Source organism: Xenopus tropicalis, chromosome 3 (genome assembly GCF_000004195.4).
Source record: "Xenopus tropicalis strain Nigerian chromosome 3, UCB_Xtro_10.0, whole genome shotgun sequence".
Lineage (NCBI taxonomy): Eukaryota > Metazoa > Chordata > Amphibia > Anura > Pipidae > Xenopus > Xenopus tropicalis.
The window spans coordinates 142,092,485-142,120,389 of record NC_030679.2 but is presented as its reverse complement, the minus strand read 5'-3'; the positions used below and the strand labels follow the sequence as shown (position 1 = coordinate 142,120,389).

General features: G+C 43.9%; 1 protein-coding gene across 1 annotated transcript in view; it reads right to left on the bottom strand.

Moving 5' to 3' along the window:
* LOC108646250 (complement C3) overlaps positions 1 to 27,905 on the bottom strand; it is a 73,171-nt gene that overhangs the window by 23,215 nt on the left and 22,051 nt on the right. Inside the window, exons 13-30 of the mRNA XM_031899490.1 lie at positions 27,369 to 27,572; positions 24,464 to 24,625; positions 24,020 to 24,149; positions 21,344 to 21,418; positions 20,922 to 21,122; positions 18,223 to 18,334; positions 17,703 to 17,788; positions 16,286 to 16,425; positions 11,472 to 11,684; positions 11,255 to 11,321; positions 11,039 to 11,125; positions 10,688 to 10,891; positions 9,073 to 9,148; positions 7,915 to 8,074; positions 4,516 to 4,617; positions 3,328 to 3,478; positions 2,487 to 2,650; positions 1,459 to 1,617 (exon numbers count right to left, since the gene is read on the bottom strand). Of these exons, the coding sequence (XP_031755350.1) occupies positions 1,459 to 1,617; positions 2,487 to 2,650; positions 3,328 to 3,478; positions 4,516 to 4,617; positions 7,915 to 8,074; positions 9,073 to 9,148; positions 10,688 to 10,891; positions 11,039 to 11,125; positions 11,255 to 11,321; positions 11,472 to 11,684; positions 16,286 to 16,425; positions 17,703 to 17,788; positions 18,223 to 18,334; positions 20,922 to 21,122; positions 21,344 to 21,418; positions 24,020 to 24,149; positions 24,464 to 24,625; positions 27,369 to 27,572 (2,493 nt within the window). The remainder of the gene's footprint in view (positions 1 to 1,458; positions 1,618 to 2,486; positions 2,651 to 3,327; positions 3,479 to 4,515; positions 4,618 to 7,914; positions 8,075 to 9,072; positions 9,149 to 10,687; positions 10,892 to 11,038; positions 11,126 to 11,254; positions 11,322 to 11,471; positions 11,685 to 16,285; positions 16,426 to 17,702; positions 17,789 to 18,222; positions 18,335 to 20,921; positions 21,123 to 21,343; positions 21,419 to 24,019; positions 24,150 to 24,463; positions 24,626 to 27,368; positions 27,573 to 27,905) is intronic.

Here is a 27,905-nt window from a genome sequence, read left to right as displayed (position 1 = left end):
CTGGCCTGAAATTGGCCAGATATCGATCGGCCAGGTTAGAAAATCCAGTCGGATCGGGGACCGCATCGGCTCGTTGATGCGGTCCCCGAACCGACTGCCCCATAACCACAAATGAAATCCGATCGGATTATTTTTTTTAAGTTACTTGCTACCCGATATCGCCCACCCATAGGTGGGGATATCGGGTGAAGATCCGCTCGCTTGGCGACATCGCCAAGTGAGCGGATCTTATAGTGTATGGGCACCTTAAGTGTTAGAGGCCCATTAACATATTGTATTTATGCCTTGATTTTATTTCTTGATTCAAGTTTTTTCGCTCTTAAAAAACTCAAATTCAAGTTACGTTTAGGAAACTCAAATGTCCAATACTTATTAAGTGCAAAAAACCCGAAAACTCAAATGTAAAAATTTGCCGTGTAAATGCTTGTGTGTTTCTATAGAAGTCAATGGGCGATGTCATAGGCAAAGTCAAACCATATTCTCAAACTCAAATTCTTTTGAGTTTTTAAAGCTCGTAAACTCCAAAAATTTGAGGTATTCATGTTTTTTACTCGTTTTCCTTATTATTAAATAAGCGACCATTTGATATGCGAGTTTGTTCAATTTAGAAACACAAACTTGAATTCAAGAACTCGAAAAACTGATAAATAAGCCCATATGTGTCAGTAAAATCAGCATTCCAGTGTAAGAAATTGGGGCATTTTTCTGCCTCCACCCATCCTGTTCATTTATTTATTCATCTCCAGTTACATATTTGTGTGTGGAGCAAAAGTACGAGAAGCACTGCTTTCAGTCTCCGCCCCCTTTGGCACAAACACACATGAATATCATCCCATTGGCTGAAACATCCGACTCTAATTTCCCCTTCTAATCAACAGGGAACCCTAGAGGTTGACATGGTTTGCCCACACACAAATATCTACTCAATAGATAAATGAACAAGAATGATAGTATTGAGCCATTGTGGTACTGGGCTCTAATTATCTGGTTATAGGAAAAAGCAGATCCCATATTTAGGCCATATTTAGGCAGAATTAATAAAAATTCAAAAGGGTTGACAAACTTTCAGGCACCACTGTAGAAAGCTAAGTTCAAGCAAAGGATGGATGCTTTTGTACTTTTGTATATTCCTTCATGTATTATTGTATTCTTTAATTTAATATGTCTAGCAATATGTCCATTGCCTTTCTAATCATTATTACAGAATCAATAAGTCTCAGTATTTGGTTCTATATTCTCTATATTGGCTTCTGATGAACCTCTTGAAATCTGCATTGAATCTTCTGACTCACTGAGCGAGCCTCCTAAAGGCACATTATAGCCACCATTTACTCAATACTAAAACAGGACCTTTGTACTCCCACGTTTAGCTAAAATATTGCGATGACACTTTATTAGGCATTATTTTATTGTTACAATGAATATTACTGCAACCTCAGCAATGGCTTCCATACAGACCTCTTCCAAGCGCGGCATCAATGCATTCTCATTATTAATACGGATACTGACGGGATCTTTTTTCTCAGGGAGGCAGACAGAGATGTCCATGTTCAAGTCACTAACATTGGGGACATCTGTCTGATACTGAGCCAGAGCTTGGAACACTATAATCGTAGCCTAGAACAATACAAAATACCAGTCATCCTAATGAGCAACAGCGCCAAAGACTTAAACAGATGTTCCTAAAACTATGGGACTGGCCACCCATGGCGGCAGATACAGCAGGTTTTGGCGATATATGGTACACATTATATTTTCTATGTTTATTTTTTTAAGAACTAAAGCAGGGGCCACTGTGGCCAAGAAACACTATTTTGTACGAAAAATGAAAACCTGTTCAACTACTGGTTAGTCAAAGGGGAGACTGAATTTATGTATGAGATTTTAGAATGGTATAAACTGACCTAAGATGGGCAAACATGCAGGGACAGTACTGGGGGTAGGCAGAAGAGACACGTGCCTAGGGCGCAATGCTGGAGGGGCACCAGGCACATACCTCATTTCTGCCTTCCCCCAGTCCAAGCATTCCAGTCCCAGTGATGCTCCCAGTCCTGCCCACATTCCCATGCTCCTCCGCTGTTTCTTCTTCTCTCCACTACCACCCCTTTGTCATCCCCGTGTGTGTGAATGTGAGCTGACGCTGGGGGGGCAGGAGTGGAGCGTCATGGCTGGTCGTGTTGCCTAGGGCACCCCGCACTGCATACACAGTGCAAGGTCAACAAACAAGTAAATTGTCTCCCAATATGCCAGATATCTATCAGGTAGGCCCGTGGGGGTGCCCATACATGAGCAGATAAGCTGCCGAATTGGTCTGAAGGACCTGAATTGGCAGCTATCTGCCCATGTACGGCCACCTCTATTCTATTTAGTAAATTGTTTTTATCACGTGTAGTAAACAAACAAACATGATGATCATGATCATAACCTCATAATGGGGTAACGCAGACAGCGGGCAACTGCACAATGAACTGGAAGGCATCACTTACTTGTGTGGAGCTGTAAGCTGCCCCATAATATCTCTGCTCGTTTAGCCAACGCACTATGGCACCGGTTGGATCGTGCTGCTTCACTTTAAGGAGGGTCAGAAGAGCGTATGATGTGGCCTCCAGGGTGATAAAGGATGAATCTGGCTCTTTCCAGTGGCTCTTGTCTGAATAAGAACACAAACAGAGAATGTGCAAAAACTTTTAAAAGCTGATTGGCACTGTGAGTGTTTAATAAAACAGGGAAAACTACATCTAACCAGCGACTCCTTTCCAGTGAAGGCACCCGGGAGATATCCAAGGGAACAGCTCTGGAAATCACATAATGAAGAAGGATACAGCTCTACTCTGCCCACTTACTTTTCTGTGCTCAGGAATGTTATGATCTTATGCCAGTGGTTGTTAAATAACGTTAAACATAAACGATACTAACTGGGTGATCATTTGGCCCAGTTGTGGTTGATCAGCTGTGGTGCAACCGGTTAAGCTGGCCATACAGTGAAACATCTGCTCAGCTGGGCGACATCACCAAATGAGCGGATCTTTCCTAAGATACAATCACTATGAGGTGGGGGCGATTTCCGATTGAACCAAGGGCCAGACGATCGAATCACATTGATGGGATATAGGCCATTGGGGCCAAATCAGTTCAACATAGCAGAACTGATCACTAATCACACACAAAACTGCCATGTATCTATTAAACAGTTCATCTGGAACTCAGGCTGTTATTTATGTGTCACCTATTACATAGGATGTCCCTTTAATTTTAGACAAAAAAATTCACCCTAAAGCCGTTGATGTGAATGTAGAGGATGGCCTGCAGAGATATATGAGCTATTACCTGTGGCTGCATTCAGTAGTGTGTTTGTATCCTGGAGCTTCCCGGCCAATGCCAGCGCGTAGGATGTGATTGCGACGGAATACGGTTTGCGCAGTTGAGAATATTTACCCCTCAGGAAGTTGGTGGCCCTATTAATAGCATCTCCCAAGCGCTAGGGTCAAGAACAGAGTCAGAAGTCAAGTGATGCTGTGGATTGCACATCATTCATTGTACGAGCTAATACAGTATAAGCATACATTTGTCATTTTCTAGATCTATACACTGCCAGGGTAATACAGAAACGCCGTACAGAAGGGGTCAGGCAGAGGCACCGTCAGAGTCAGGCAAAGGGTCGAGCGCAGGCAGCGAAGGTTCCGCGTCACAAAACCAGGCAAAGAGTCAAAAACCCGTGGAACAATCAGGGACAAGGCTTAGCCAAGGTCTGGGTACACACAGCCAGCTTGTATCGCTCTGTATCACTCATGTATTATAAGGGATAATGTACCCCCTACTGTAAATGATAAGGATATTCAGGGACGGGCCAAGCTGACCGGGCGCCCTAGGCAACCTCGCTGATTCCTCCCCCCATGCGTGTGCTTTAGTGCGCATGCGTAGTCGCACGCCCCCCACTGCACATGTGCGCTAAATCGGTTCACGATGCGCTAGCGGCTAGATCATTGCCCCCACCGCGTAATGACAAGCGGTGGGGGCAATGACTAAAGTGAGCGGGCTAGGGGTAGGCTAGGTGCCTAGCCCTAGTTCCGGCCCTGAGGATATTAGCAGTCACTGAGGGGTTCTGTGCCCATATAAAGGCACAAGGCTGCAGGCTGAGTTATACAGGGAACTCTGAGTATCACTCATGTATTATAAGGGATAATGTACCCCCTACTGTAAATGATAAGGATATTAGCAGTCACTGAGGGGTTCTGTGTCCATATAAAGGCACAAGGCTGCAGGCTGAGTTATACAGGGAACTCTGAGTATCACTCATGTATTATAAGGGATAATGTACCCCCTACTGTAAATGATAAGGATATTAGCAGTCACTGAGGGGTTCTGTGCCCATATAAAGGCACAAGGCTGCAGGCTGAGTTATACAGGGAACTCTGAGTATAACTCATTTATTATAAGGGATAATGTAAATTATAAAGAATTCAGTGACTGAGGAGCTCTTTGAGGAGATCTCAGCATTGTGGCCCAGTTACTCACACTGAGTTGTTGGGTACAAAGCTCCCGACTCTCTAACATAGCGATGAGCACAAAGGCTGTGAGGGCTGCGTCTGGCTCTGCTGCTCCTTTCTTATTTCCCCCCTGTGAAAAAGACAAACCATTTAATTCATATTAAAACACAAAGGATCTCAGTTTCTATGACAGAAACAAAAAAATAATAAAAAATAAGATAAGGACTTCTGTGACATTACATTCAGTGATCCCTCCAGTCTGGATTTTGTTTGTCTGGGATTCAAGTTCTGTTTTATTATCCCCACCCACTTAGGCCCAACATCTTCCAGGAGGGGTATCCAGGAGTAAAAAGTAGCCCCATAGCCCTATATACTGCCTGGGTGTGGGTAACATGATCCTGCCTATCATCCTGCTATGCCCCTACCTACCTCTCTAGGGTCACAACAAATAGAGGGCAACTCATCTGGTAGGGATTTTGTTGTACCTCTCTACACTATAGGGCTCATTTACTCTATATTGGAAGTAGAAGGAGCTGTGTCTGAAAGTGCTGGGCACAAAATGTGGGGCAGTGTTCATTGCTGGAAGAAACATAACTCTCTGTATGGGTGTCTACCAGTACGTACCCCCATTTCCGTTCCTGTAATGTATCTGTATGGGTATCTACCAGTACATACCCCCATTTCCATTCCTGTAATGTATCTGTATGGGTATCTACCAGTACATACCCCCATTTCCATTCCTGTAATGTATCTGTATGGGTATCTACCAGTACGTACCTCCATTTCCATTCCTGTAATGTATCTGTATGGGTATCTACCAGTACATACCCCCATTTCCATTCCTGTAATGTATCTGTATGGGTATCTACCAGTACATACCCCCATTTCCATTCCTGTAATGTATCTGTATGGGTATCTACCAGTACATACCCCCATTTCCATTCCTGTAATGTATCTGTATGGGTATCTACCAGTACATACCCTCATTTCCATTCTTGTAATGTTTCTGTATGGGTATCTACCAGTACGTACCCTCATTTCCATTCTTGTAATGTATCTGTATGGGTATCTACCAGTACATACCCCCATTTCCATTCCTGTAATGTATCTGTATGGGTATCTACCAGTACGTACCCCCATTTCCATTCCTGCAATGTATCTGTATGGGTATCTACCAGTACATACCCCCATTTCCATTCCTGTAATGTATCTGTATGGGTATCTACCGGTACGTACCCCCATTTCCATTCCTGCAATGTATCTGTATGGGTATCTACCAGTACGTACCCCCATTTCCATTCCTGCAATGTATCTGTATGGGTATCTACCAGTACATACCCCCATTTCCATTCCTGTAATGTATCTGTATGGGTATCTACCGGTACGTACCCCCATTTCCATTCCTGCAATGTATCTGTATGGGTATCTACCAGTACATACCCCCATTTCCATTCCTGTAATGTATCTGTATGGGTATCTACCGGTACGTACCCCCATTTCCATTCCTGCAATGTATCTGTATGGGTATCTACCGGTACATACCCCCATTTCCATTCCTGCAATGTATATGTATGGGTATCTACTGGTACGTACCCCCATTTCCATTCCTGTAATGTATCTGTATGGGTATCTACCAGTACATACCCCCATTTCCATTCCTGTAATGTATCTGTATGGTTATCTACCGGTACGTACCCCCATTTCCATTCCTGTAATGTATCTGTATGGGTATCTACCAGTACATACCCCCATTTCCATTCCTGTAATGTATCTGTATGGGTATCTACCAGTACGTACCCCCATTTCCATTCCTGTAATGTATCTGTATGGGTATCTACCAGTACGTACCCCAATTCCATTCCTGTAATGTATCTGTATGGGTATCTACCAGTATGTACCCCCATTTCCATTCCTGTAATGTATCTGTATGGGTATCTACCAGTATGTACCCCCATTTCCATTCCTGTAATGTATCTGTATGGGTATCTACCAGTACGTACCCCAATTCCATTCCTGTAATGTATCTGTATGGGTATCTACCAGTATGTACCCCCATTTCCATTCCTGCAATGTATCTGTATGGGTATCTACCAGTACATACCCCCATTTCCATTCCTGTAATGTATCTGTATGGGTATCTACCAGTATGTACCCCCATTTCCATTCCTGTAATGTATCTGTATGGGTATCTACCAGTACGTACCCCCATTTCCATTCCTGTAATGTATCTGTATGGGTATCTACCAGTACGTACCCCCATTTCCATTCCTGAAATGTATCTGTATGGGTATCTACCAGTACGTACCCCCATTTCCATTCCTGTAATGTATCTGTATGGGTATCTACCAGTATGTACCCCCATTTCCATTCCTGTAATGTATCTGTATGGGTATCTACCAGTACGTACCCCCATTTCCATTCCTGTAATGTATCTGTATGGGTATCTACCAGTACATACCCCCATTTCCATTCCTGTAATGTATCTGTATGGTTATCTACCGGTACGTACCCCCATTTCCATTCCTGTAATGTATCTGTATGGGTATCTACCAGTACGTACCCCCATTTCCATTCCTGCAATGTATCTGTATGGGTATCTACCAGTACATACCCCCATTTCCATTCCTGTAATGTATCTGTATGGGTATCTACCAGTACATACCCCCATTTCCATTCCTGCAATGTATCTGTATGGGTATCTACCAGTACATACCCCCATTTCCATTCCTGTAATGTATCTGTATGGGTATCTACCGGTACATACCCCCATTTCCATTCCTGCAATGTATCTGTATGGGTATCTACCGGTACGTACCCCCATTTCCATTCCTGTAATGTATCTGTATAGGTATCTACCAGTACGTACCCCCATTTCCATTCCTGCAATGTATCTGTATGGGTATCTACCAGTACGTACCCCCATTTCCATTCATGTAATGTATCTGTATGGGTATCTACCAATACGTACCCCCATTTCCATTCCTGTAATGTATCTGTATAGGTATCTACCAGTACGTACCCCCATTTCCATTCCTGCAATGTATCTGTATGGGTATCTACCAGTACGTACCCCCATTTCCATTCCTGTAATGTATCTGTATAGGTATCTACCAGTACGTACCCCCATTTCCATTCCTGCAATGTATCTGTATGGGTATCTACCAGTACATACCCCCATTTCCATTCCTGTAATGTATCTGTATGGGTATCTACCGGTAAATACCCCCATTTCCATTCCTGCAATGTATCTGTATGGGTATCTACCGGTACGTACCCCCATTTCCATTCCTGTAATGTATCTGTATGGGTATCTACCAGTACATACCCCCATTTCCATTCCTGTAATGTATCTGTATGGGTATCTACCGGTACATACCCCCATTTCCATTCCTGTAATGTATCTGTATAGGTATCTACCAGTACATACCACCATTTCCTTATGTATGACAAGTCCATGCTCTATAAACATTCCATCTGGCATTTGTCTCTCCTTTAAAAGCCAATTGATTGCACCACAGAGAACATTATCATCAATATATGTATATTCGTAGGACATGGCAAACACTTTAGCAACGTACGCTGTGAGCCTGAAGGGGAAATAAAGAGCAATGAAAGAGAGGACACACATTGGTTGTTACTAGACTTTGTCATTATGATTCATTGTCTCACAGCTAAAGGGGCAGGGCTTTGAGAAAGATAAGAAAGGTTACATAACATAGTAGATGAGGTTGAAAAAGGCTCACAACTTTTTTGTCTAACTGCTAGTTGAGCCAGAAGAAGTTGAAAAGATCCTAAATCCGAGAGACCATCGACCAGTCCATAGATCAACTTTTTACTAGAGTTAATTTCAGTAAGTCTGCATATTCTCACTTTCTAAAAAGCCATCCAACTCTTTCTTAAAACTATCTAATATATCTGCCAGTACAACAGCCGTGGCAAGAGAATTCCACAGCTCTCACTGTAAAAACCCCTTTCACATCTTAAGATGGAACCTTCTTTCCTCTAATGTGAATGTATGCCCTCGCGGCTGCTGGAAGGGTCTACTAATGAACAAAGCACCTGAGAGTTAATTTTATGGGACCCTTAAGCGCCTCTTCCCCAGTGTAATCAATACCAATTAGGCCAGTCTTTCCTCATAACTGAGACTTTCCATTCCCTTTATCAGATAGATGGGTCTACTTAGGATTGTCTATTGATTTCCCTTGGAGACAAAAACAGCTTAGCATATTCTAGATGGGGCCAAATTTGGGCCTGCATCATTTTTTTGTTACAGAGAAGTGAAGGATATGGCAGATTTGGCTGTGGCCAAATGGCTTTACTTTTTAACCTGATGTGAAATACATGACAAGGTTGTGCTTGTGCTCTGCTTAAAGGAGTAGTAGCAGCAGTAGTAGCAGATTAGTCACGATAGTGCAAGTTAGAATGCTATATTCATTCTGCAGAAAGCTTTACTATTACTGAGTAAACAACCATTAAAACTCCCTCTGTTTGTTTAAGATACTGTAGCAGCTGCCATTTTAGCTTGGTCCTAGTAGCTTCCATGCTGCTGCTCTGGTGGCAGTAAAAGGGCAGGTATGAGCCTTACCACGTGCTGGATGGCCTATTTTGAAATGCTGCAAAGGAGCTGTCAGGTTTCCTATAAGCCAGTTCTCTCTGATAACCTATGAAGACAGAAATGCTACAGTAACTTATCCATGTTTTTAGTATAACTGGAGTTAGTCTATCAACTTTTCACACTTAAGCATCTTATCAATCCAGCCCAGAGTCTCATATAATGGAACAGTGTGTGCAGATAAAAGGAAAAAGTAACAATTTCAGTCTCTCATTCAACAAATAGAACTTAGCAAATGTAAGAGAAGGCTCTTATAGAGCTATTGAAAAGCTGGTGAGATTCACTAGCCAACAGTTATTTTAGACTCCTTCATTCTTTTCTGCATGAAAAATGTCCCGTATTTTTCATGCGTCTGTAACCCTCAAACAACAAACCAAGAAGTCATTCCATCTGTAGTAATAGTACAGGAAGGGGAGGGGCTGGGTCTTGGTGGAAAGACCAAGAGCTCTGTTTTAAATAGGAGGTGGAGGGGGCGTTGGTTCATTCAGGAGAAAATGGCTAAGAGGCACGTAAGGAGATGAAATAAGGATTTATTTCAATGTATATAGTTAAGCTTTATTTGGGCTGGCCTCTAGATGGCAAATAGGGTTGGACTGTAGGGGGCAGTCCCCTTCAGGAGCCTATATAAAGAGCTGCGTGAGCTGAGCATTTCCACTTTTGGCCTAATAACATCTACAGAGAGGCAGGTATAAAAGAGTCAGGTGGGCACTAGACCCTTACTAGGCTAGGCAGAGAGGTCGGAAATTGTAGCATTTGGAATTTGGAGCATGTAGGATTGGCCGCTTAGTGGAGCTTGCGTGAAACTTGTTCCACTGTGTGTTGGACACCACAGAGGGACAGGGGGACGGATGATTGGGTAAATAGGTCAACCCCTTAATGGCTAAAGGCACTTCCACATGACAGGGGTCCTGGAGGCTTCGGGGAATACAAAATGTGTGAGTGTGTGATACAAGAGAGAACAAGAGAGAATCCTCTGTGACGTATAACTTGTGAAACAATTATTTCCTGGTCTAGTCTGTCCATTCTCTGCCTGAGAGAAGCCTACCATAAAGTCTGCTGTGGTTCAACACACTCCGTTGTCATCATGACTGCAGTTCTCAGCAAAGGCCTGCACTGGTCCCAGGCTGGAGGAGTGCCAGTCCCGGGGTACCAACCTAACAGGCACTTAGGGATCTGGGTCGGAATGTCAGTGGTTAGTGAGGGGGTGTCTATGTATGTCTGGATATGATCTTTATATAAGTGATATTTAAGGCCAAATGAAGAATTAGGGAGAACAGCAGATGGCACAGTACAAAGCCTTATAAGTTCTTTAGGCAGGCCATAGTTTTGGATCCACATGCGCAAGCCAATAAGCAGTCAGCTCTGCTAGGAGGTCTTATGAACAACAAGTAATGCCCATCTACCACACATGAAAGATCTAGGTCCTAAAGATGGAGGGTTATATATCAAGCAGTGACAAGGCTGGGTAAATTAATCTCCTAAACTCCTATTCATTTGCCATCCTTTTCAAAGGAATCTCCTTTACTTTGCCTGAGAAATACACAATGTATCAAAGTGTTTTTTTAACTCTTGCACTTTGTCTACTCACCATGTTTAATGTTGCCGATGGCTGTTGCTCTGCGGTCCACTCCAACTCGCTGCCACTGTGCGGTTGCATCAAGGTACCGTGTAGTAATGACATTAGTAGTCATCGTCATCATGTTCTGCTCTCCACTCCCGACTGGTTTCTGAATCAAATGCCGTAATTTGCTCCCATCAATGGCGCTCTCCACCAGCTGACTGATTGGAGTTCCTACGAATAAAAAGGGAATTAATTAAGAATAACAAGATTTAGTTAAGATCATATTAAGAGACACCAATAAAAAGGGTGAGAGGCTGTAACTGATGAGAAGCTTCTTAGATATTTCCCTCAACATCTGAATTTCTTCTTTCAGTTCACCTTGTAATATGACTTTGATGTCAATATCTGACTTGGGAACAATATTCGGTGCAGACAGCGCTTTAATCTTTACTTCTTGTACCCCACCTATGGGATAAATAATTCACACGATCACAATTATATATTAATAAAATATGAAATTATGATGTTGGACCCCAATACACCTTTCTTAAAGAACCATGAGACTTACGGGCACTTGAAATAAGAAACACTGACCTTTTCCTTTTACCTCTGGCTCTAAAATCACAAAATTTAATGTTTTTGAAAGAAGCAATCCTTCAGGCTAAAACAGAAGAAAATGCAAAATAAAGACACAGAAAGATTTAACCTGACAGAGACAGCAGCACCAGAGTATCTGTTTACATAGCCCTTATCCAAATACGGCACTACTTTCCCTCAAACACACTACAGTTTGCTCATGGATCTAACTCACCACAACATTTAGCTTTTTACGGATGCCATCGGATTTAAATTGCTTATAGATCGCTGCCTTCACTTCTACTTCATGCTGACCGAGTTCGAGTGGCACAATGACGAAGGGGACAACAGCAGAGGACTCGGCACCAACCCAAACCTCCTGCCGGAACTTCTTTTTAGGTTTGGACAGACTGCAGAACTCTTTATTGTAGCCGAACTCCACTAGCACCTATGCAAGGAATGAAAGAAAACAGATACAGTTGGCCTTCACACTTGTGTGTTGGTTTTATAAAGAAACTGGTGGATCCTGGTCCTGTGTAAGCAGCAAAAACTGTGTAATAAATTCTCAAAATGGTAAAATTTTGCCAAAATTTTAACAAATGAATTGGAGTCAATGGCCTTTTTGTGTGGTTTTCCTAGTGAAAAAAACACATGGAGAAATTATAATAATGTCAATTACATCATTCCCACATAAAAAATGCTATATTTTGGCACAAAACTACCAGGTGAAAATGTTTGCTGATCCCTATTAATTAAGACCAGTTGCATCTATTTGGGAGCTGTACAGATCTTCAGATCATTTGCACTGTGCACAACTGCAGGAATGTTTATGGGCGCGAAAACTTTTATGAATAGTGTCGACGTGCATGCAATCTTGTGACACCATTGTGCCTGTATTTATAAATGAGTCCTATAATATATATATATCAATTATATTAATTTATATCAATATAAATCAATTTCACATGCTGTTGTGGAAATGGAATAGACAACAGGTGGAAATTATAGGCAATTAGCAAGACATCCCCAATAAAGGAGTGGTTCTGCAGGTGGTTTGGCATTTGCCAGAGAACACCATGATTGGCAAATTCGCCACTGGCACCCTGTGCTCTACACAGATGAAAGCAGGTTCACACTGAGCACATGTGACAGACGTGACAGAGTCTGGAGACGCAGTGGAGAACGTTCTGCTGCCTGCAACATCCTCCAGCATGACCAGTTTGGCAGTGTGTCAGTAATGGTGTGGGGTGGCATTTCTCTGGGGGGCCGCACAGCCTTACATGTGCTCGCCAGAGGTAGCCTGACTGCCATTAGGTACTGAGATGAGATCCTCAGACCTCTTGGGAGACCATATGCTGGTGCGGTTGGCCCTGGGTTCCCCCTAATGCAAGACAATACTAGAGCTCATGTGGCTGGAGTGTGTCAGCAGTTCCTGCAAGACAAAGGCATTGACGCTATGGACTGGCCCTCCCCTTCCCCAGACCTGAATCCAATTGAGCACATCTGGGATATCATGTCTCGCTCCATCCACCAAGCCAAGTTGCACCACAGACTGTCCAGGAGTTGGTGAATGCTTTAGTCCAGGCCTGGGAGAAGACCATCCGCCACCTCATCAGGAGCATGCCCAGGCGTTGTAGGGAGGCCATACAGGCACGTGGGGCCACACACACTACTGAGCCTCATTTTGACTTGTTTTAAGGACATTACATCAAAGTTGGATCAGCCTGTAGTGTTTTTTTCCACTTTAATTTTAAGTGTGACTCCAAATCCAGACCTCTATGGGTTGATAAATTTGATTTCCATTGATAATTTTTGTGTGATTTTGTTGTCAGCACATTCAACTATGTAAAGAATGAAGTATTTAATAAGAATATTTATTAATTCAGATCTAGGATGTCTTATTTTTGTGTTCCCTTTATTTTTATTTTTATTTTTGTGAGTAGTGTATATGTATATATATATATATATATAGTAGTGACTCAATATGGTGGACATAGTACAACAGATTGGTACTATTCTACGTAAACATTGGCATATTCTACGGGATGCCTATCCACAGGTTAAGGAATTCTCTTTGCCTCCAATGATTTCATATAAAAAGGGCAAAACTATAGGTTCACAATTGGTCACTTCAGCAGTACCTGGAAGAAAAAATGATGGCTCTAAGAAAGTTTTTGGTCACTCACAATGTGGCATGTATCCCTGTTTGGATTGTAAGCAATGTAAATACGTTATGCGAGGTAAAATATTTCACCACCCTATTACTGGTGAGAGATTTGAGCTGCGGGGACATTTTACATGTTTATCTCAATATGTAGTATATGCGATTGTTTGCCCTTGTAAAAAGATTTATGTGGGTGAAACAATACAGAAAGTTAAGTCTCAGATTTCACAGCACAGGTCTACAATTAATGTAGAGAACATCATACTTCCACTATCAAAACATTTTAAAGAACAGGGGCATAGCCCGGAACAATTAAGATATACTGTGTTAGAAGCAGTGTCCCCATTGAAAAGAGGAGGGGATCGTGAGATGAAACTTAAACAAAGGGAAGTATGGTGGATTAAAAGACTCAGTTCCCTGCATCCAAATGGGTTGAATAAAGATTATAACTTATATTTGTTTTTGTGATGTTAGACAAGAAGCACATAATAATAGCATTGGTGTCTGATAATATGTTATTACTGCTTGTATTGAATCTTCAGGGTTGGAACCCTGGAATGTGGTTATGTGAATTATGATGTTGTCATTTCCTCCCCTGTGAGTATAAATGTTTAGCTCTTGTAATGGACATATGGACTTACTGCTCACAAGCCTTGATGAAGAGCCTGGCTGGGCTCAAAACGTTGCTTATATGTGTACAGTAAGCATATGATGTAATTTTTATACAACATATTCTTTGCACTTTAACAGTGTGTGCTGTCCATATATTTATATATATATATATTTTTTTTTAAGTTGCTGTGAGAGTTGGCCCTGATTGTCAAGTTCTCTGGTAGAAAACTCCAGGTGGGTGCTGATCCCACACTCAGTACTGAGTACCGGAGTATAACTACATGGAGAGGATGTGTGTGCCGGAATGTGGGTTGGGTGTGGGCAATATTAGGCTCAATACAAATACTAAGGGCCGATGGTCTGCTACACATTTATATATTGACACCATACTAGGTCCACATTTGGTGCCTATGTCAGAGGTGCCTTAAGAATGCATTAAGGACAGGAATCCCTTTTCTCCCTTCATCCCCCTGATGCACGTTCTTTGCACTTGAAAGGGGCTTTGCCAGGATATACCTACCGTATATACTCAAGTATAAGCCGATCCGAATATAAGCCGAGGTACCTAATTTTACCTAAGAAAACTGGACTCGAGTATAAGCCGATCCGAATATAAGCCGAGGTGCCTAATTTTACCTAAGAAAACTGGACTCGAGTATAAGCCGATCCGAATATAAGCCGAGGTGCCTAATTTTACCTAAGAAAACTGGACTCGAGTATAAGCCGATCCGAATATAAGCCGAGGTACCTAATTTTACCTAAGAAAACTGGACTTGAGTATAAGCCGATCCGAATATAAGCCGAGGTGCCTAATTTTACCTAAGAAAACTGGACTCGAGTATAAGCCGATCCGAATATAAGCCGAGGTACCTAATTTTACCTAAGAAAACTGGACTCGAGTATAAGCCGATCCGAATATAAGCCGAGGTGCCTAATTTTACCTAAGAAAACTGGAAAAACGTATTGACTCACGTATAAGCCTAGGGTGGGAAATGCAACAGCTACTGCTAACAGCTACTGTAATATAATCTGGTTTAAGTATGCCATCCCGTTGTGTGTGCTGCCATCGAAGCTGCCATACTAAATATCAAGTACTTGCCATCCTGCTGTGTGCGCTCCCATCGTATTCCATCCTGCTGCCTGCTGTGTGCACTCTCATCATCCTGCTGTGCTCCCCTGCGTGCGCTCCCATCCCCTGCTGTGCTCTCGTGTGCGCTCCCCATCCTGCTGTGCTCCCCCTGTTCCATCCCCTTCTCCCACCAGTTGCTCCCCACCCGACAACCCTGACTCACCTATAGTGCATATAAAGGTTGAATTGAAGGCATCTTCTGAAAACCTAAATAACACACACGTCTTCCTGACCCCAGAATCGCTGATAAGTAGCAGTTTAAACAAATAATCGTAAGTCTTTGCCATATTAAAAACTACTAAACAGGAAATACTAGAAGCTGCGAACAATTGGCCAGGGGCAGCGTCAATCTATGTGAAAGAGAAGATCAATTGGCTAGTGACGCCCTGTCGTTACCCGCGACCCACCCATCCCAAGAGACCCCCCGCCGCCGAACCCAGCGTAAAGTTTATCAGGCAAAGCTGCCGAGTCAAACTGAGAGACATTAGCTGGTTGGTGGAAGTAATGTCAGAGCGGGTGCTCTGGGCCGATTAATACATTGCCAGGTCTGAAGAGTAATTTAAAGGTATAACCCAGACAAGTAGGTTGACTGGAAACTAAAAGCTCATATAAAGTTTGGATGTTTTATAACCCTTGCATATCTTATTGGCGTTGGGATGAAATATATGTACTAAAGGCACGGTATTGAAGGCTTGTTCAAAGAAGGCAAATAGTGCCGTAATAGTGTGTAGGGCAATGTTACAGCACAGAGGCCAGCGCGTTACATCTTCAGATTACCGTATATACTCGAGTATAAGCCGAGGGAGACATTTTCAGCACATTTTTGGTGCTGAAAAACTCGGCTTATACTCGAGTATATACGGTACATTCTGATTATGTACCATCTCTTCTGGACGTAGTCCTGAGGTATTACCAGGAGAACTGATCCAGAGACAGGCAGAACTGTTGGCTCTACATTCTGTGGTAGACTCAACTCTTGGGGGAAAGGCGCAAAATGCAAAAAAAAAAAAAATAGCACTTAAAAGTAATACAATGCCCAATAAGAAATGTAAGGGCTGAGAATGGATTTTCTTCCCAGGATTCCTTCTGCTTTGCATTACTTACTATTCCCTATTTCACCTCCCTACTATTCTCTCCCATTTACCTTAATCCTGTTGCTGTTATAGTTGTGGACAACGGCTCGGATCTCCACCTGCTCGTTCCTCACAACAGAATAAGGCAGTTTTAGATCGATAAAGAAATCCTTCATTGCCTTAATCTCATAGGGAGGAGCCACGCACAGACCTGTATACAGAGAAGAAGACAATGCACCAATGTCAAAATATATTTGTTTTGCATAGACAGTCACATGACATGAACCTTAAGAAAGTGACCATCAATTCAATGGAAACAGAGAAGGGGAAAAGAGTTTAGTACTGCAAAATAATTTTAACAGATATTTTTTCAAGAAGAATGGTTCCTCAAAAGAATAATACTATAAAAAAAAATAAAAAATCAGACTGGGATTTCTTGCTTGGTTCTAGATCTCAATACCTCTCACTTTTTCAGCTATTTATGAGGACTTACCAAGATGGCTCCATCTGCCCCCATGTTACTTCTGCACGTGAGAAAGCGAATAGGTCTTGGCACTTACAAGATGACATCATCGCGTTACAATAACTGCTTTGTGATGTAATTATGGTCTTCATGATGTCTGGTTCCAGAACAGTTTTAATTAAGAAAGTTGCTTAGGTGCTTGATTGTAGGATTTTGATCTTTCAGAGCTCCTGGGTGCTACTATAGATAAGCAAATTCCTTGTTTTGAACTAGGCCGACTCTTAGGCTTATCTTGCCTGCTACTGCCCAATACTATCACATATTCTGACTGCCCTCGGCATTGGCCTGATCCCCACAGAGCTTATTTCTTCTACCTGGACCTCAGCCTGACTTTGCAGCCTGGCTCTGGAAAAGCTCTCTGAAATGCTTCCTTCTTCTGATGGTCTTATTTCGTCCAATATTAAAACAATCGTCAACTTTAGTCTCTTTTTTGGGGGGGGGAGAACTAAGCTACAAACTGAAGAAATTGTAGTATATCCCCATGTGTATCAGTAAATAAGAATACAGAGAAGTGACTATGGGGCTGATTTTCAAACTTAGGTTCTAAATTGCAGTTTCCAATAGCAATCAATTAGCAATTGGTCTTCTATAAGCTAAACAAATGAAAGCAAATACCTGATTCCTTGCTATTGCCAACTGTAATTGCACTTTAGCACCTGTGCAGTTAAATCGCAGTTAAATTGAAAATGAAAAGTATGTTTTTTTCCAATTTTATTCTTTTTAACCGAAACCATGCACATAGTGTAAACTCATATTACAATAAATAACATTACATGCATAGGTTTCAAAACAGGTTAAAAACAAAAGACAATCAACTTACTACACCCCTTCCCTATAGTGCCAGAACCATTACTAAAGCTTTATGTGATATAGGCCCATGTGAGCCATATGGAGTGAGGCCACTAGAAGCTGTTCCAGTAATCCTTCCCCAGGGAAACTATAGCTACAGCCAACAGGACAGTTACCTTTGTTTTCAGACAAGCTCACAGCCAGAACCTCCCAGGTTGTTATTGAGTCTTTCAACTGAACATTTAGGATCTTGGTTGAAATCCTGTGAAGATAAAGTGCTAATGTTAGGGTACTTCAGACCAATTCAGCAACTTATCTGCCAATCTAAGGGGACCCCTGATGGACCTTCCTGACATATATCTGGCCTAGGTGTGCCTTAGGTGGGTAAATTGGTGGAAATATCCGCTTATTTGGTGACCTCACCAAACAAAAGAATCTTATAGTATATGGCCACCTTTTGGCTGTCTCAACACTCAGATGAAGACACTGCTAAATATTATGGATGTGATGAGCTTGTGGTGGAAATAAGAAAGGGGCTGATAGGGACTCCCAGGACTCCACTCCACTAGGAGATCCTCTGTTACTCTGGGAGGCCAGTTTGACCTTGTTCTGCCTTAACACTTTTTTTTAAAGAGACCACAACAAGGAATCTCTCTTCGACTGCTAGCAAGGCAGGGTAGGGGTGTCATTACTAACTTGTCTTTATCAGCAGCTCCAGTCATTTCCTCTTCTCTCCAGAACCAGCTCTCAGGAAAGTCTGATCTGATATCAATTTCAGAATACAGCATGTAATTGGTATCCTCCTCACCTGTGGCACAAGATGTTCAATAAATCTGAGATGGTAAATATCACTATGACCTCCGACTTTTCACCAAAATCACAATGCTTGAAAAAGTTTCAGTGTCAAGGGAAAATCTTACAATGGGCACCTATGGAAACTTTTATTGAAGAGCAAATGAGCGAAACTGGGTGTATATATATATAACATCACAGCTAGCACCTCTCCCTCCAAAGCACGGTCGACAAATAAATGACCTAAGTGTTTCTACGTAAGACCTGAGAGCGCCGATGTTTCTTTGTCTTTCTTGGAATTGTTACCTTCTTACTGGACTGTGAGATATATATAAAAAAGGGCACTCACAGCACAGGACTTATGGTGAAAAATAAATAAAGTTTATTAGTTGTTTGGTCTTAACGAAGATGCTGGAATAACAAATCTTTATTTCTTTTTAACCGTACTACTCCCAGAGGGGCGGGGGGGCTGTCTGTCTGTGTGAGGAACTCCCAGAGGGGCGGGGGGGCTGTCTGTCTGTGTGAGGAACTTCCAGAGGGGCGGGGGTGCTGCCTGTCTGTGTGAGGAACTCCCAGAGGGGCTGGGGGGCTGCCTGTCTGTGTGAGGAACTCCCAGAGGGGCTGGGGGGGCTGCCTGTCTGTGTGAGGAACTTCCAGAGGGGCGGGGGTGCTGCCTGTCTGTGTGAGGAACTCCCAGAGGGGCTGGGGGGGCTGTCTGTCTGTGTGAGGAACTTCCAGAGGGGCGGGGGTGCTGCCTGTCTGTGTGAGGAACTCCCAGAGGGGCCGGGGGGCTGCCTGTCTGTGTGAGGAACTCCCAGAGGGGCCGGGGGGCTGTCTGTCTGTGTGAGGAACTCCCAGAGGGGCCGGGGGGCTGCCTGTCTGTGTGAGGAACTCCCAGAGGGGCTGGGGGGGCTGCCTGTCTGTGTGAGGAACTCCCAGAGGGGCTGGGGGGGCTGCCTGTCTGTGTGAGGAACTCCCAGAGGGGCTGGGGGGGCTGCCTGTCTGTGTGAGGAACTCCCAGAGGGGCTGGGGGGGCTGCCTTTCTGTGTGAGGAACTCCCAGAGGGGCTGGGGGGGCTGCCTGTCTGTGTTAGGAACTCCCAGAGGGGCTGGGGGGGGGCTGCCTGTCTGTGTGAGGAACTCCCAGAGGGGCTGGGGGGGGGCTGCCTGTCTGTGTGAGGAACTCCCAGAGGGGCTGGGGGGGCTGCCTGTCTGTGTGAAGAACTCCCAGAGGGGCTGGGGGGGCTGCCTGTCTGTGTGAAGAACTCCCAGAGGGGCTGGGGGGGCTGCCTGTCTGTGTGAAGAACTCCCAGAGGGGCTGGGGGGGCTGCCTGTCTGTGTGAAGAACTCCCAGAGGGGCTGGGGGGGCTGCCTGTCTGTGTGAGGAACTCCCAGAGGGGCTGGGGGGGGGCTGCCTGTCTGTGTGAGGAACTCCCAGAGGGGCTGGGGGGCTGCCTGTCTGTGTGAGGAACTCCCAGAGGGGCTGGGGGGCTGCCTGTCTGTGTGAGGAACTCCCAGAGGGGCTGGGGGGGGTGCTGCCTGTCTGTGTGATGAACTCCCAGAGGGGCTGGGGGGGCTGCCTGTCTGTGTGAGGAACTCCCAGAGGGGCTGGGGGGGCTGCCTGTCTGTGTTAGGAACTCCCAGAGGGGCTGGGGGTGCTGCCTGTCTGTGTTAGGAACTCCCAGAGGGGCTGGGGGGGCTGCCTGTCTGTGTGATGAACTCCCAGAGGGGCTGGGGGGGCTGCCTGTCTGTGTGAGGAACTCCCAGAGGGGCTGGGGGGGCTGCCTGTCTGTGTGAGGAACTCCCAGAGGGGCTGGGGGTGCTGCCTGTCTGTGTTAGGAACTCCCAGAGGGGCTGGGGGGGCTGCCTGTCTGTGTGAGGAACTCCCAGAGGGGCTGGGGGGGCTGCCTGTCTGTGTTAGGAACTCCCAGAGGGGCTGGGGGTGCTGCCTGTCTGTGTTAGGAACTCCCAGAGGGGCTGGGGGGGGGCTGCCTGTCTGTGTGAGGAACTCCCAGAGGGGCGGGGGGGCTGCCTGTCTGTGTGAAGAACTCCCAGAGGGGCTGGGGGGGCTGCCTGTCTGTGTGAGGAATTCCCAGAGGGGCTGGGGGGGGCTGCCTTTCTGTGTGAGGAACTCCCAGAGGGGCTGGGGGGGCTGTCTGTCTGTGTGAGGAAGGTTTTAGTGTGAACGATACCCTGGAAGGTTAGAGCCCTGAAGCAGGTACAAATCATAACCATGTTCGGTGAACTGTTTATGAACTGACTGTTATGTTTATGTTGGGAGGAGCTTACCCCAAATAAACTTTTGTTTTTGAGAAAAAACGTTATGTCACATGTGGTGTCCCTGTCTCTTATGCTCCTGATCTTCTGCATACCTGCCTACCATAGCTAATTCCCCCCAGACAGTCAGCATGTCACAATATATAATATATATAGAATAGTTAAGTATATAAATTTCAAGGCAATGATTTTCCATGCCCAAATTTGTATTCGTTGGCTCCTATAAGGCACTGCAGTAATGCTCTTATGGGTGAATGAAAATCACTAGAAGGGTAAAAGCATTTTCCCTAAATTATCTCTGTCTTTGCCCAACTCATGGTTCCTTACTTCTTGCCAGAGTATCCTCATCTTTACTCTTCCTCTCATCTTCCCTCCTCTTCTCATAGTATTTGCAGCAGTCCAGGAAAGCGTCCACACATTCCTTCCCATCCAAGATGTAGCGGGTACGGCGCTCACAGCTGTGGCCCATCAGGTTCTCCTGCATCCCATCCAGGCAGCACTGTTTCGCCTTGTCCTTGTATTCTGAAGCTAAAGGAAAACATGTTAATTATATAAAGTGTTCTTTATACCATACCTTGGTGTGCTTTCCATCACTGGTTCTATAGTAACGTATAACAAATTCACAAGGAATTATGGGTAAATGTGCTGCAACTTCTACTCTTCTACATAAAGGAGGCAGAACATTGCATTATGGACATGAGCTATATGAAGCCATCTTGGATCCAACCAGTTCTTGCACCATATCTGACCTTTCCTGTTTTTAATCTCCATCAGTGCAACAGTTGAACGGCGTTTGCGCGGCGCCCGATCTTTACATTGAGGCTCTGGGGGCAAAGAAATAACCATTGTCAGAACTTCTAAATACATAGGAGACACAGGCGTGCTTATGTAATGTTCCTTTTCAGTTAAAACACTTCAGGCAGATACAGGTAAAGCCATACCTTCCAAACTTGGCCTCCTTCAGCCTATTAAAGGGAAACTATACCCCTCAAACAATGTAGGTCTCTATAAAAATATATTTCATAAAGCATCTCGTATGTAAAACGTCTCCAACTTGGGGGGAAAAATTCCTTCCTGAGTCTAAGAGCGGAATCGGACCAGTCCAACTTTATACTAAGAATAATCATCATAACTAGGAAAGTCATGGAAGATACTACGTATGCCTGTGATTATCCAAACCATGTGGCGCGTAAAGGTGCCATAATATGAGCCGCACATCACATGTTTGAATGATGGATGATGCTTGGCTCCCTGCCCCTAGGAGTAAGGTAACCCATGGATACCATCCCTACTTAGAATTGAAATATTCTGGAGAATTTAACGCGGTTAAAATGGTTTTCCAGACACAGCTGGAGTACAGCAGCCCTTTGCTAAACACAAAATTACAGTCATAGGCTTTGCAGGGCTAGCGCCCATCAGTCTGACAAAATGGCTGCCCCTTTTCCTTCAACTTTAAGCAGCTGGGGGGTGGCTTTGAGGCCCTGGCAATTATTGATTTTTTTATTTTGCTTTAAATACATTTTTCATTGCAAAAGGAGCAGCCTGCCTTATTACAGTACCATATCCTATATGGGGCCTCCCCAGCGCTCTCGCAAATCTATGCACCTTCTAATACAGCTCCAACCCCTGTTTGCCAAGTTCACTGTCTACAGGGCCCTTGGTTCCCCCTTTTCTATTGCCTCTGTTCCTCTGAATCAAAGTATAGCCCCCTATATATATATATATATACTGCCCAGTCATGTGACTCATTCAGCCATGTTTCTTCAGCAACACAAACACATCATATTTCTTCTCCAGTGCCAGCACCTCCAGCTCTCCCAGTGTACCAGTCAGACTCCTGGCACTAGCAAGTATTATTCTGAGTATGGGTAAGGGCTATTCTATTAGTACAGGTATGGGATCCCTTATCCGGAAACCCATTATCCAGAAAGCTCCGAATTACGGAAAGCCTGTCTCCCATAGACTCCATTTTAATCAAATAATATAGAATTTTAAAACTGATTTCCTTTTTCCTTGTAGTAATAAAACAGTACCTTGTAACTGATCCCAACTAAGATATAACTACCCCTTATTGGGGCAGAACAGCCCTATTGGGTTTATTTAATGGTTAAATGATTCCCTTTTCTCTGTAATAATAAAACAGTACCTGTACTTGATCCCAACTAAGATATAATTACCCCTTATTGGGGCAGAACAGCCCTATTGGGTTTATTTAATGGTTAAATGATTCCCTTTTCTCTGTAATAATAAAACAGTACCTGTACTTGATCCCAACTAAGATATAAATAATCCTTTTTGGATGAAAAACAATTCTATCGGGTTTAATTAATGTTTTATTGATTTTTAGTAGACTTAAGGTATGGAGATCCAAATTACGGAAAGATCCCTTATCTGGAATACCCTTGTTCCCAAGCATTCTGGATATTGGGTCCTATACCTGTATTAATTTTATAAGGATATAAATCCTCTAGTAGCAGATTTGTAGATATTAATATTTTTAGCAGAACATATACAGTAGCAGCTTTGCCAGAAACCCTATACAACATGGTGTGCACCTGGTGGGATTGGCAGGTTGCATTTACAATGTGATAAAGCTTTGTATTGGTTGAGTGGCTGTTTGAATGAAATCATTCATTGGCCTAGTAATTCAGTGGAGTAAACACGCAGGAACATCCAGGAACGTATTCTCTAAAAAGTGTCAATTTGCTCTACGATTTTTGGCAGTTGGTGGAGAAGTAAAGCAACCGACAACTCAAATACATAAAGGGAAAGGGAATTTTTAGTGAGTTTTTGTAATGCATTGTGTATTTAGTTAGATGTTTATATAGGGGATAATGCCCCCTACTGTTAATGATAAGGATATTAGAAGTCACTGAGGGTTTCTGTGCCCATATAAAGGCACAAGGCTGCAGGCTGAGTTATACAGGGAACTCTGAGTATCACTCATGTATTATAAGGGATAATGTACCCCCTACTGTAAGTGATAAGGATATTAGCAGTCACTGAGGGGTTCTGTGCCCATATAAAGGCACAAGGCTGCAGGCTGAGTTATACAGGGAACTCTGAGTATCACTCATGTATTATAAGGGATAAGGTACCCCCTACTGTAAATGATAAGGATATTAGCAGTCACTGAGGGGTTCTGTGCCCATATAAAGGCACAAGGCTGCAGGCTGAGTTATACAGGGAACTCTGAGTATCACTCATGTATTATAAGGGATAATGTACCCCCTACTGTAAATGATAAGGATATTAGCAGTCACTGAGGGGTTCTGTGCCCATATAAAGGCACAAGGCTGCAGGCTGAGTTATACAGGGAACTCTGAGTATCACTCATGTATTATAAGGGATAATGTACCCCCTACTGTAAATGATAAGGATATTAAGAAAGAGTTCTATAACGCAGCCTGTTGGCTGATACTCACCTATTCTTTGATCAGTAGTAACACTGAAGGAGGTCTGTAGAGCAAGCCCAGCATCATAAAAGACCCCTTCGCTATTAGCACCACTCCCGGGGGTACAGCCGGTGTCTGACTTCTCCACTGAATCCCAAACCTGAGCAAAGTGATAAATGAAAGAAGTGTAAAAGCAAAGGGGGATGTTACAAGGCACCTTACACGTTACATCATTTTCAGGCCAAGGACCGGCTACACTACTGGTTTCAGACAGTTCCTATAGAAGCCAATTGGAGGCAGCAGGGCAGTTTTGTCTGCCAGTTGCACCCATATAGAAAACTTCTCATGTGACATAGGCAAATTAAGATGACAGAAAGTCATAAATCCCAGGCACAGAATAATAAGACTATATAACAACAATGAATAATTTCTCTTGGATGGATGAACATAACACATATGGGAAGGGTTTCTCACCTTACTCTGAGTGAGTTTATACTTCTTGTTCAGCAGAAAGACCCCTTTATCCACAATCACGAGTCCCACGTTGGCCTTGTGGTCGGCTCTGAGTTTCAGTTGCACGCTTGCCGGCAGTTTTTGGACTTCGTTGTCCTTGTCCTTGTAACCTGTCACCTCCAGCTGTGCAAGAACCATAAATATTATTATTATTATTACTTATATAGTGCCATCAATTTACACAGCGCTTTACAGAATAGAGGGGTACAAAAGACAGAACAGTTAACGTGTACATATAATTCACAAAAATGGTTTGCAGTTGCATTGGATGAGGATTGGAGACACTAGGGGGAGGGCCCTGCTCACAAGAGCTTACATTCTAAAAGGGGGGGCTGAGACATAAGGTCAGGGTAACTAGCATGGCGCTGGAGTATATGTAGGTGTGTAAAGTGACAGTAAGTGCGGAGTGAGAGGTGAAAACCAGTTGTTAGTGAATGTTTGGGGGGTTTAGGTTATAGGCTTGAGTGAAAAGGTGAGTTTTAAGAGACCGTTTAAAGGCTTGGACAGTCTGGCAGTGCCTAATGGGATGGGGAAGGGTGTTCCAGAGAATGGGTGCAGTGCGTGAGAAGTCCTGGGTGCGAGAGTGAGAGGAGGGGATGAGTGAGGAGGAGAGAAGGAGGTCATGTGTAGAGCGAAGGTTACGTCTGGGGGTGCGCTTGGGGATTAGGGTGGTTAAATAGAGTCGTGAGTGCTTTGTAGGTGAGTACGAGAATCATGAACTGAATCCTGTACATGACTGGTAGCCAGTGCTAGGATTGGCAGAGAGGGGCGGCACTTGTGGAGCGGGAGGAGAGGTGTATGGCGGCACTGTTCATGATGGAGTGGGGTCAGTTTAGACAGGGGAAGCACAAAGAGCAGTGAGTTGCAGTAGTCTAAGCGAGATATGAGAAGGTCGTGGATGAGAATTTTGGCAGTCTCATGAGTGAGGAAAGGTCGAGTGTGAGCAGTGTTTTTGAGGTGAAACCGATTTAGAGAGTGTTTGAATGTGGGGAGTGAAAGAGAGAGCAGAGTCAAATGGGACTCTTATACAGCGAGCTTGTGGAACTGGGGTTATATTAATATTTTCCACACAGACAGTGATGTCAGGCAGGGAACAGTGTTGGAGCGTGGGAAGATGACCAGCTTGGTTTTGTCCATGCCGAGAGGACATGAATGCAGAAATTGCAGTTAGACAGTCGGAGACACAAGCTAGGAGAGAGGGCAGGTCTGGGGAAGAGAGGTAGATTTGGGCATCGTCTGCATATAAATGATAGTGAAATCCAAAGGAGCTGATTAGCTGACCCAGACCAGTGGTGTAGATTGAAAATAGAAGGGGTTCAAGAGCAGAGCCTTGAGGTACCCCAACTGAGAGAGGCTGAGGGGGGGGAGGTGGAGGCCGAATGGGAGACACTGAAGGAATGGTTGGAAAGATAGGAAGAGATCCAAGATAGAGCCTTATATTGAATCCCCATTGAGGATAGAATATGGAGCATAATCGACAGTGTCAAAAGCTGCAGAAAGGTCAAGCAGGATTAAGAGGGAGTAGTGGCCCTTTGCTTTGGCAGCGAGTAAGTCATTCGCTACGTTAGTGAGGGCAGTTTCTGTAGGGTGGTGGGGGCGGAAGCCAGACTGAAATGAGTCAAGTAGGGAGTTAGATGTTAGATAGTGTGAGAGTTTGTTATGTACATGTTGTTCAAGCAGAAAGGGAGTAGAGAGAATGGCCAATAGTTAGAGGGGAGTGTAGGATCCAGAGAAGGCTTTTTAAGTATGGGCTGGATGATTGTGTGTTTGAGTGAGTGTGGGAATGTGCCAGTAGTGAGAGAGAGGTTAAAGAGAGAGGTTGGAGTGAATATAGGTGAAAGAGGAGGAATGAGATGAGAAGGAATAGGATCGAGAGAGCAGGGGGCAAGATGAGCTTTAGACAGGAGAAGGGAGATAGTCTCCTCGGTAAGCGTGGGAAAGGGTGCAAGAAAAGTAGCGGCTGAGGGAATGTTTCATAGTGTGATGTCCTTTGGGTTCCGATTTATTTCAGTCCGGATTTTTTGAATTTTATCTAAGAAATAGCTAGCAAAGTCCTCAGTAGTGATAGGGGGGGGGGCAGTAGGTTGGGTGGGCGGATGTAGGAGGGAGTTGAAAGTGTTGAACAGTTGTTTGGGATTGTGAGATGCTCTTTATTCATTATCCATTATCCATTTTATGTTTGGTAGAAAACTGTTTTTTGGGTTACTGAACCTTTAATTTTGATCAGTCCTATCTACATCTGTCCCAGCCTTTATATAGTACCTTCCCCCATATGATTACTGTTAATCCACCAACCGTAGGCTGTACAGTAGCGACTGATCTAGGGTTGACAAAAGCAATAGATTGCAGTGAGCTCAACCTGAAGGCCAATTTTGGTGAAATTTGATTACTGAAATAGATTATTAGTTGAGGGAAATGGAAGGGAAGATCATATTTATTTGATCTTAATCTTGAATCTTAATATACAGTAGATATGTCAAGAACTCAAGATATGTCAAAGCATGTTGGTCACCTACGCCTGATAAATGTGCAGTACAACCGAACCTGCTATACTGAGAAATGGTAGAACATATGAAATCCCCGCATTACAGGGGTGACTAGCTATCAATTCTGGTTATGTCCCCTGTGTCCCCCTTAAAGTCACTGACTAAGAGGTTAGAGAGTTGTAAATAACTTCCATAGCTTCCATAACTGAAGAGTTGGTCATTGTTTTATAAATGGAACTGTAAGATGTTGCCCCAGTTGACCCGGGCATGTTCTGGTTGGATTGCTGTGTGGATTGCTGGTAGGCTAAGGACATGTGTCTGTAGGGTACGTCTACACCAGATTCCCCTGTACTTTAATAGATTACAACATGGAATCTCACCGTGCCCATGCAGGTATCTACCACATCCACCCAGACAGAGTCAGACACAATATCACGCCCTTTGGTTGTTGTCACCATGTAATAGGCCACAATACGGAAAGATGGTAGGTAGTCCTCAGTGATGTTCAGAGACATGGCGACCACGGGCTGATTAGGCGACCGTTCCCGCCTGCCCACCTTTATGATCCGCCCCCTGCTCATGACCTGGAGGAGAAATGATGCGCAGTTAAAGTGAAAGTAGGTTCCTTGGTAAAATGAAAGTCTCTCATTGGCCGATTAGTATCAGTTACCCCATCACTTAGCTAGGTGTGTGAAGAGTCTTCAGCCTCAGGCTTAAATATTCTCCTCCTGGTCCACTGCTATTTTGAAGGGGCAATAAAATAAGATGTATCTCCCATGCCTTCCTTTGTCCTTATAAGACTACTGGATTATGTACCTCATTAACTCCCAGTTATGAAATCGATCCAGTTGGTTGGTGGCTTTAACAAACCAGTAATAATAATTAAAATGACTATTACTATGTTCAAACCTGTCGGA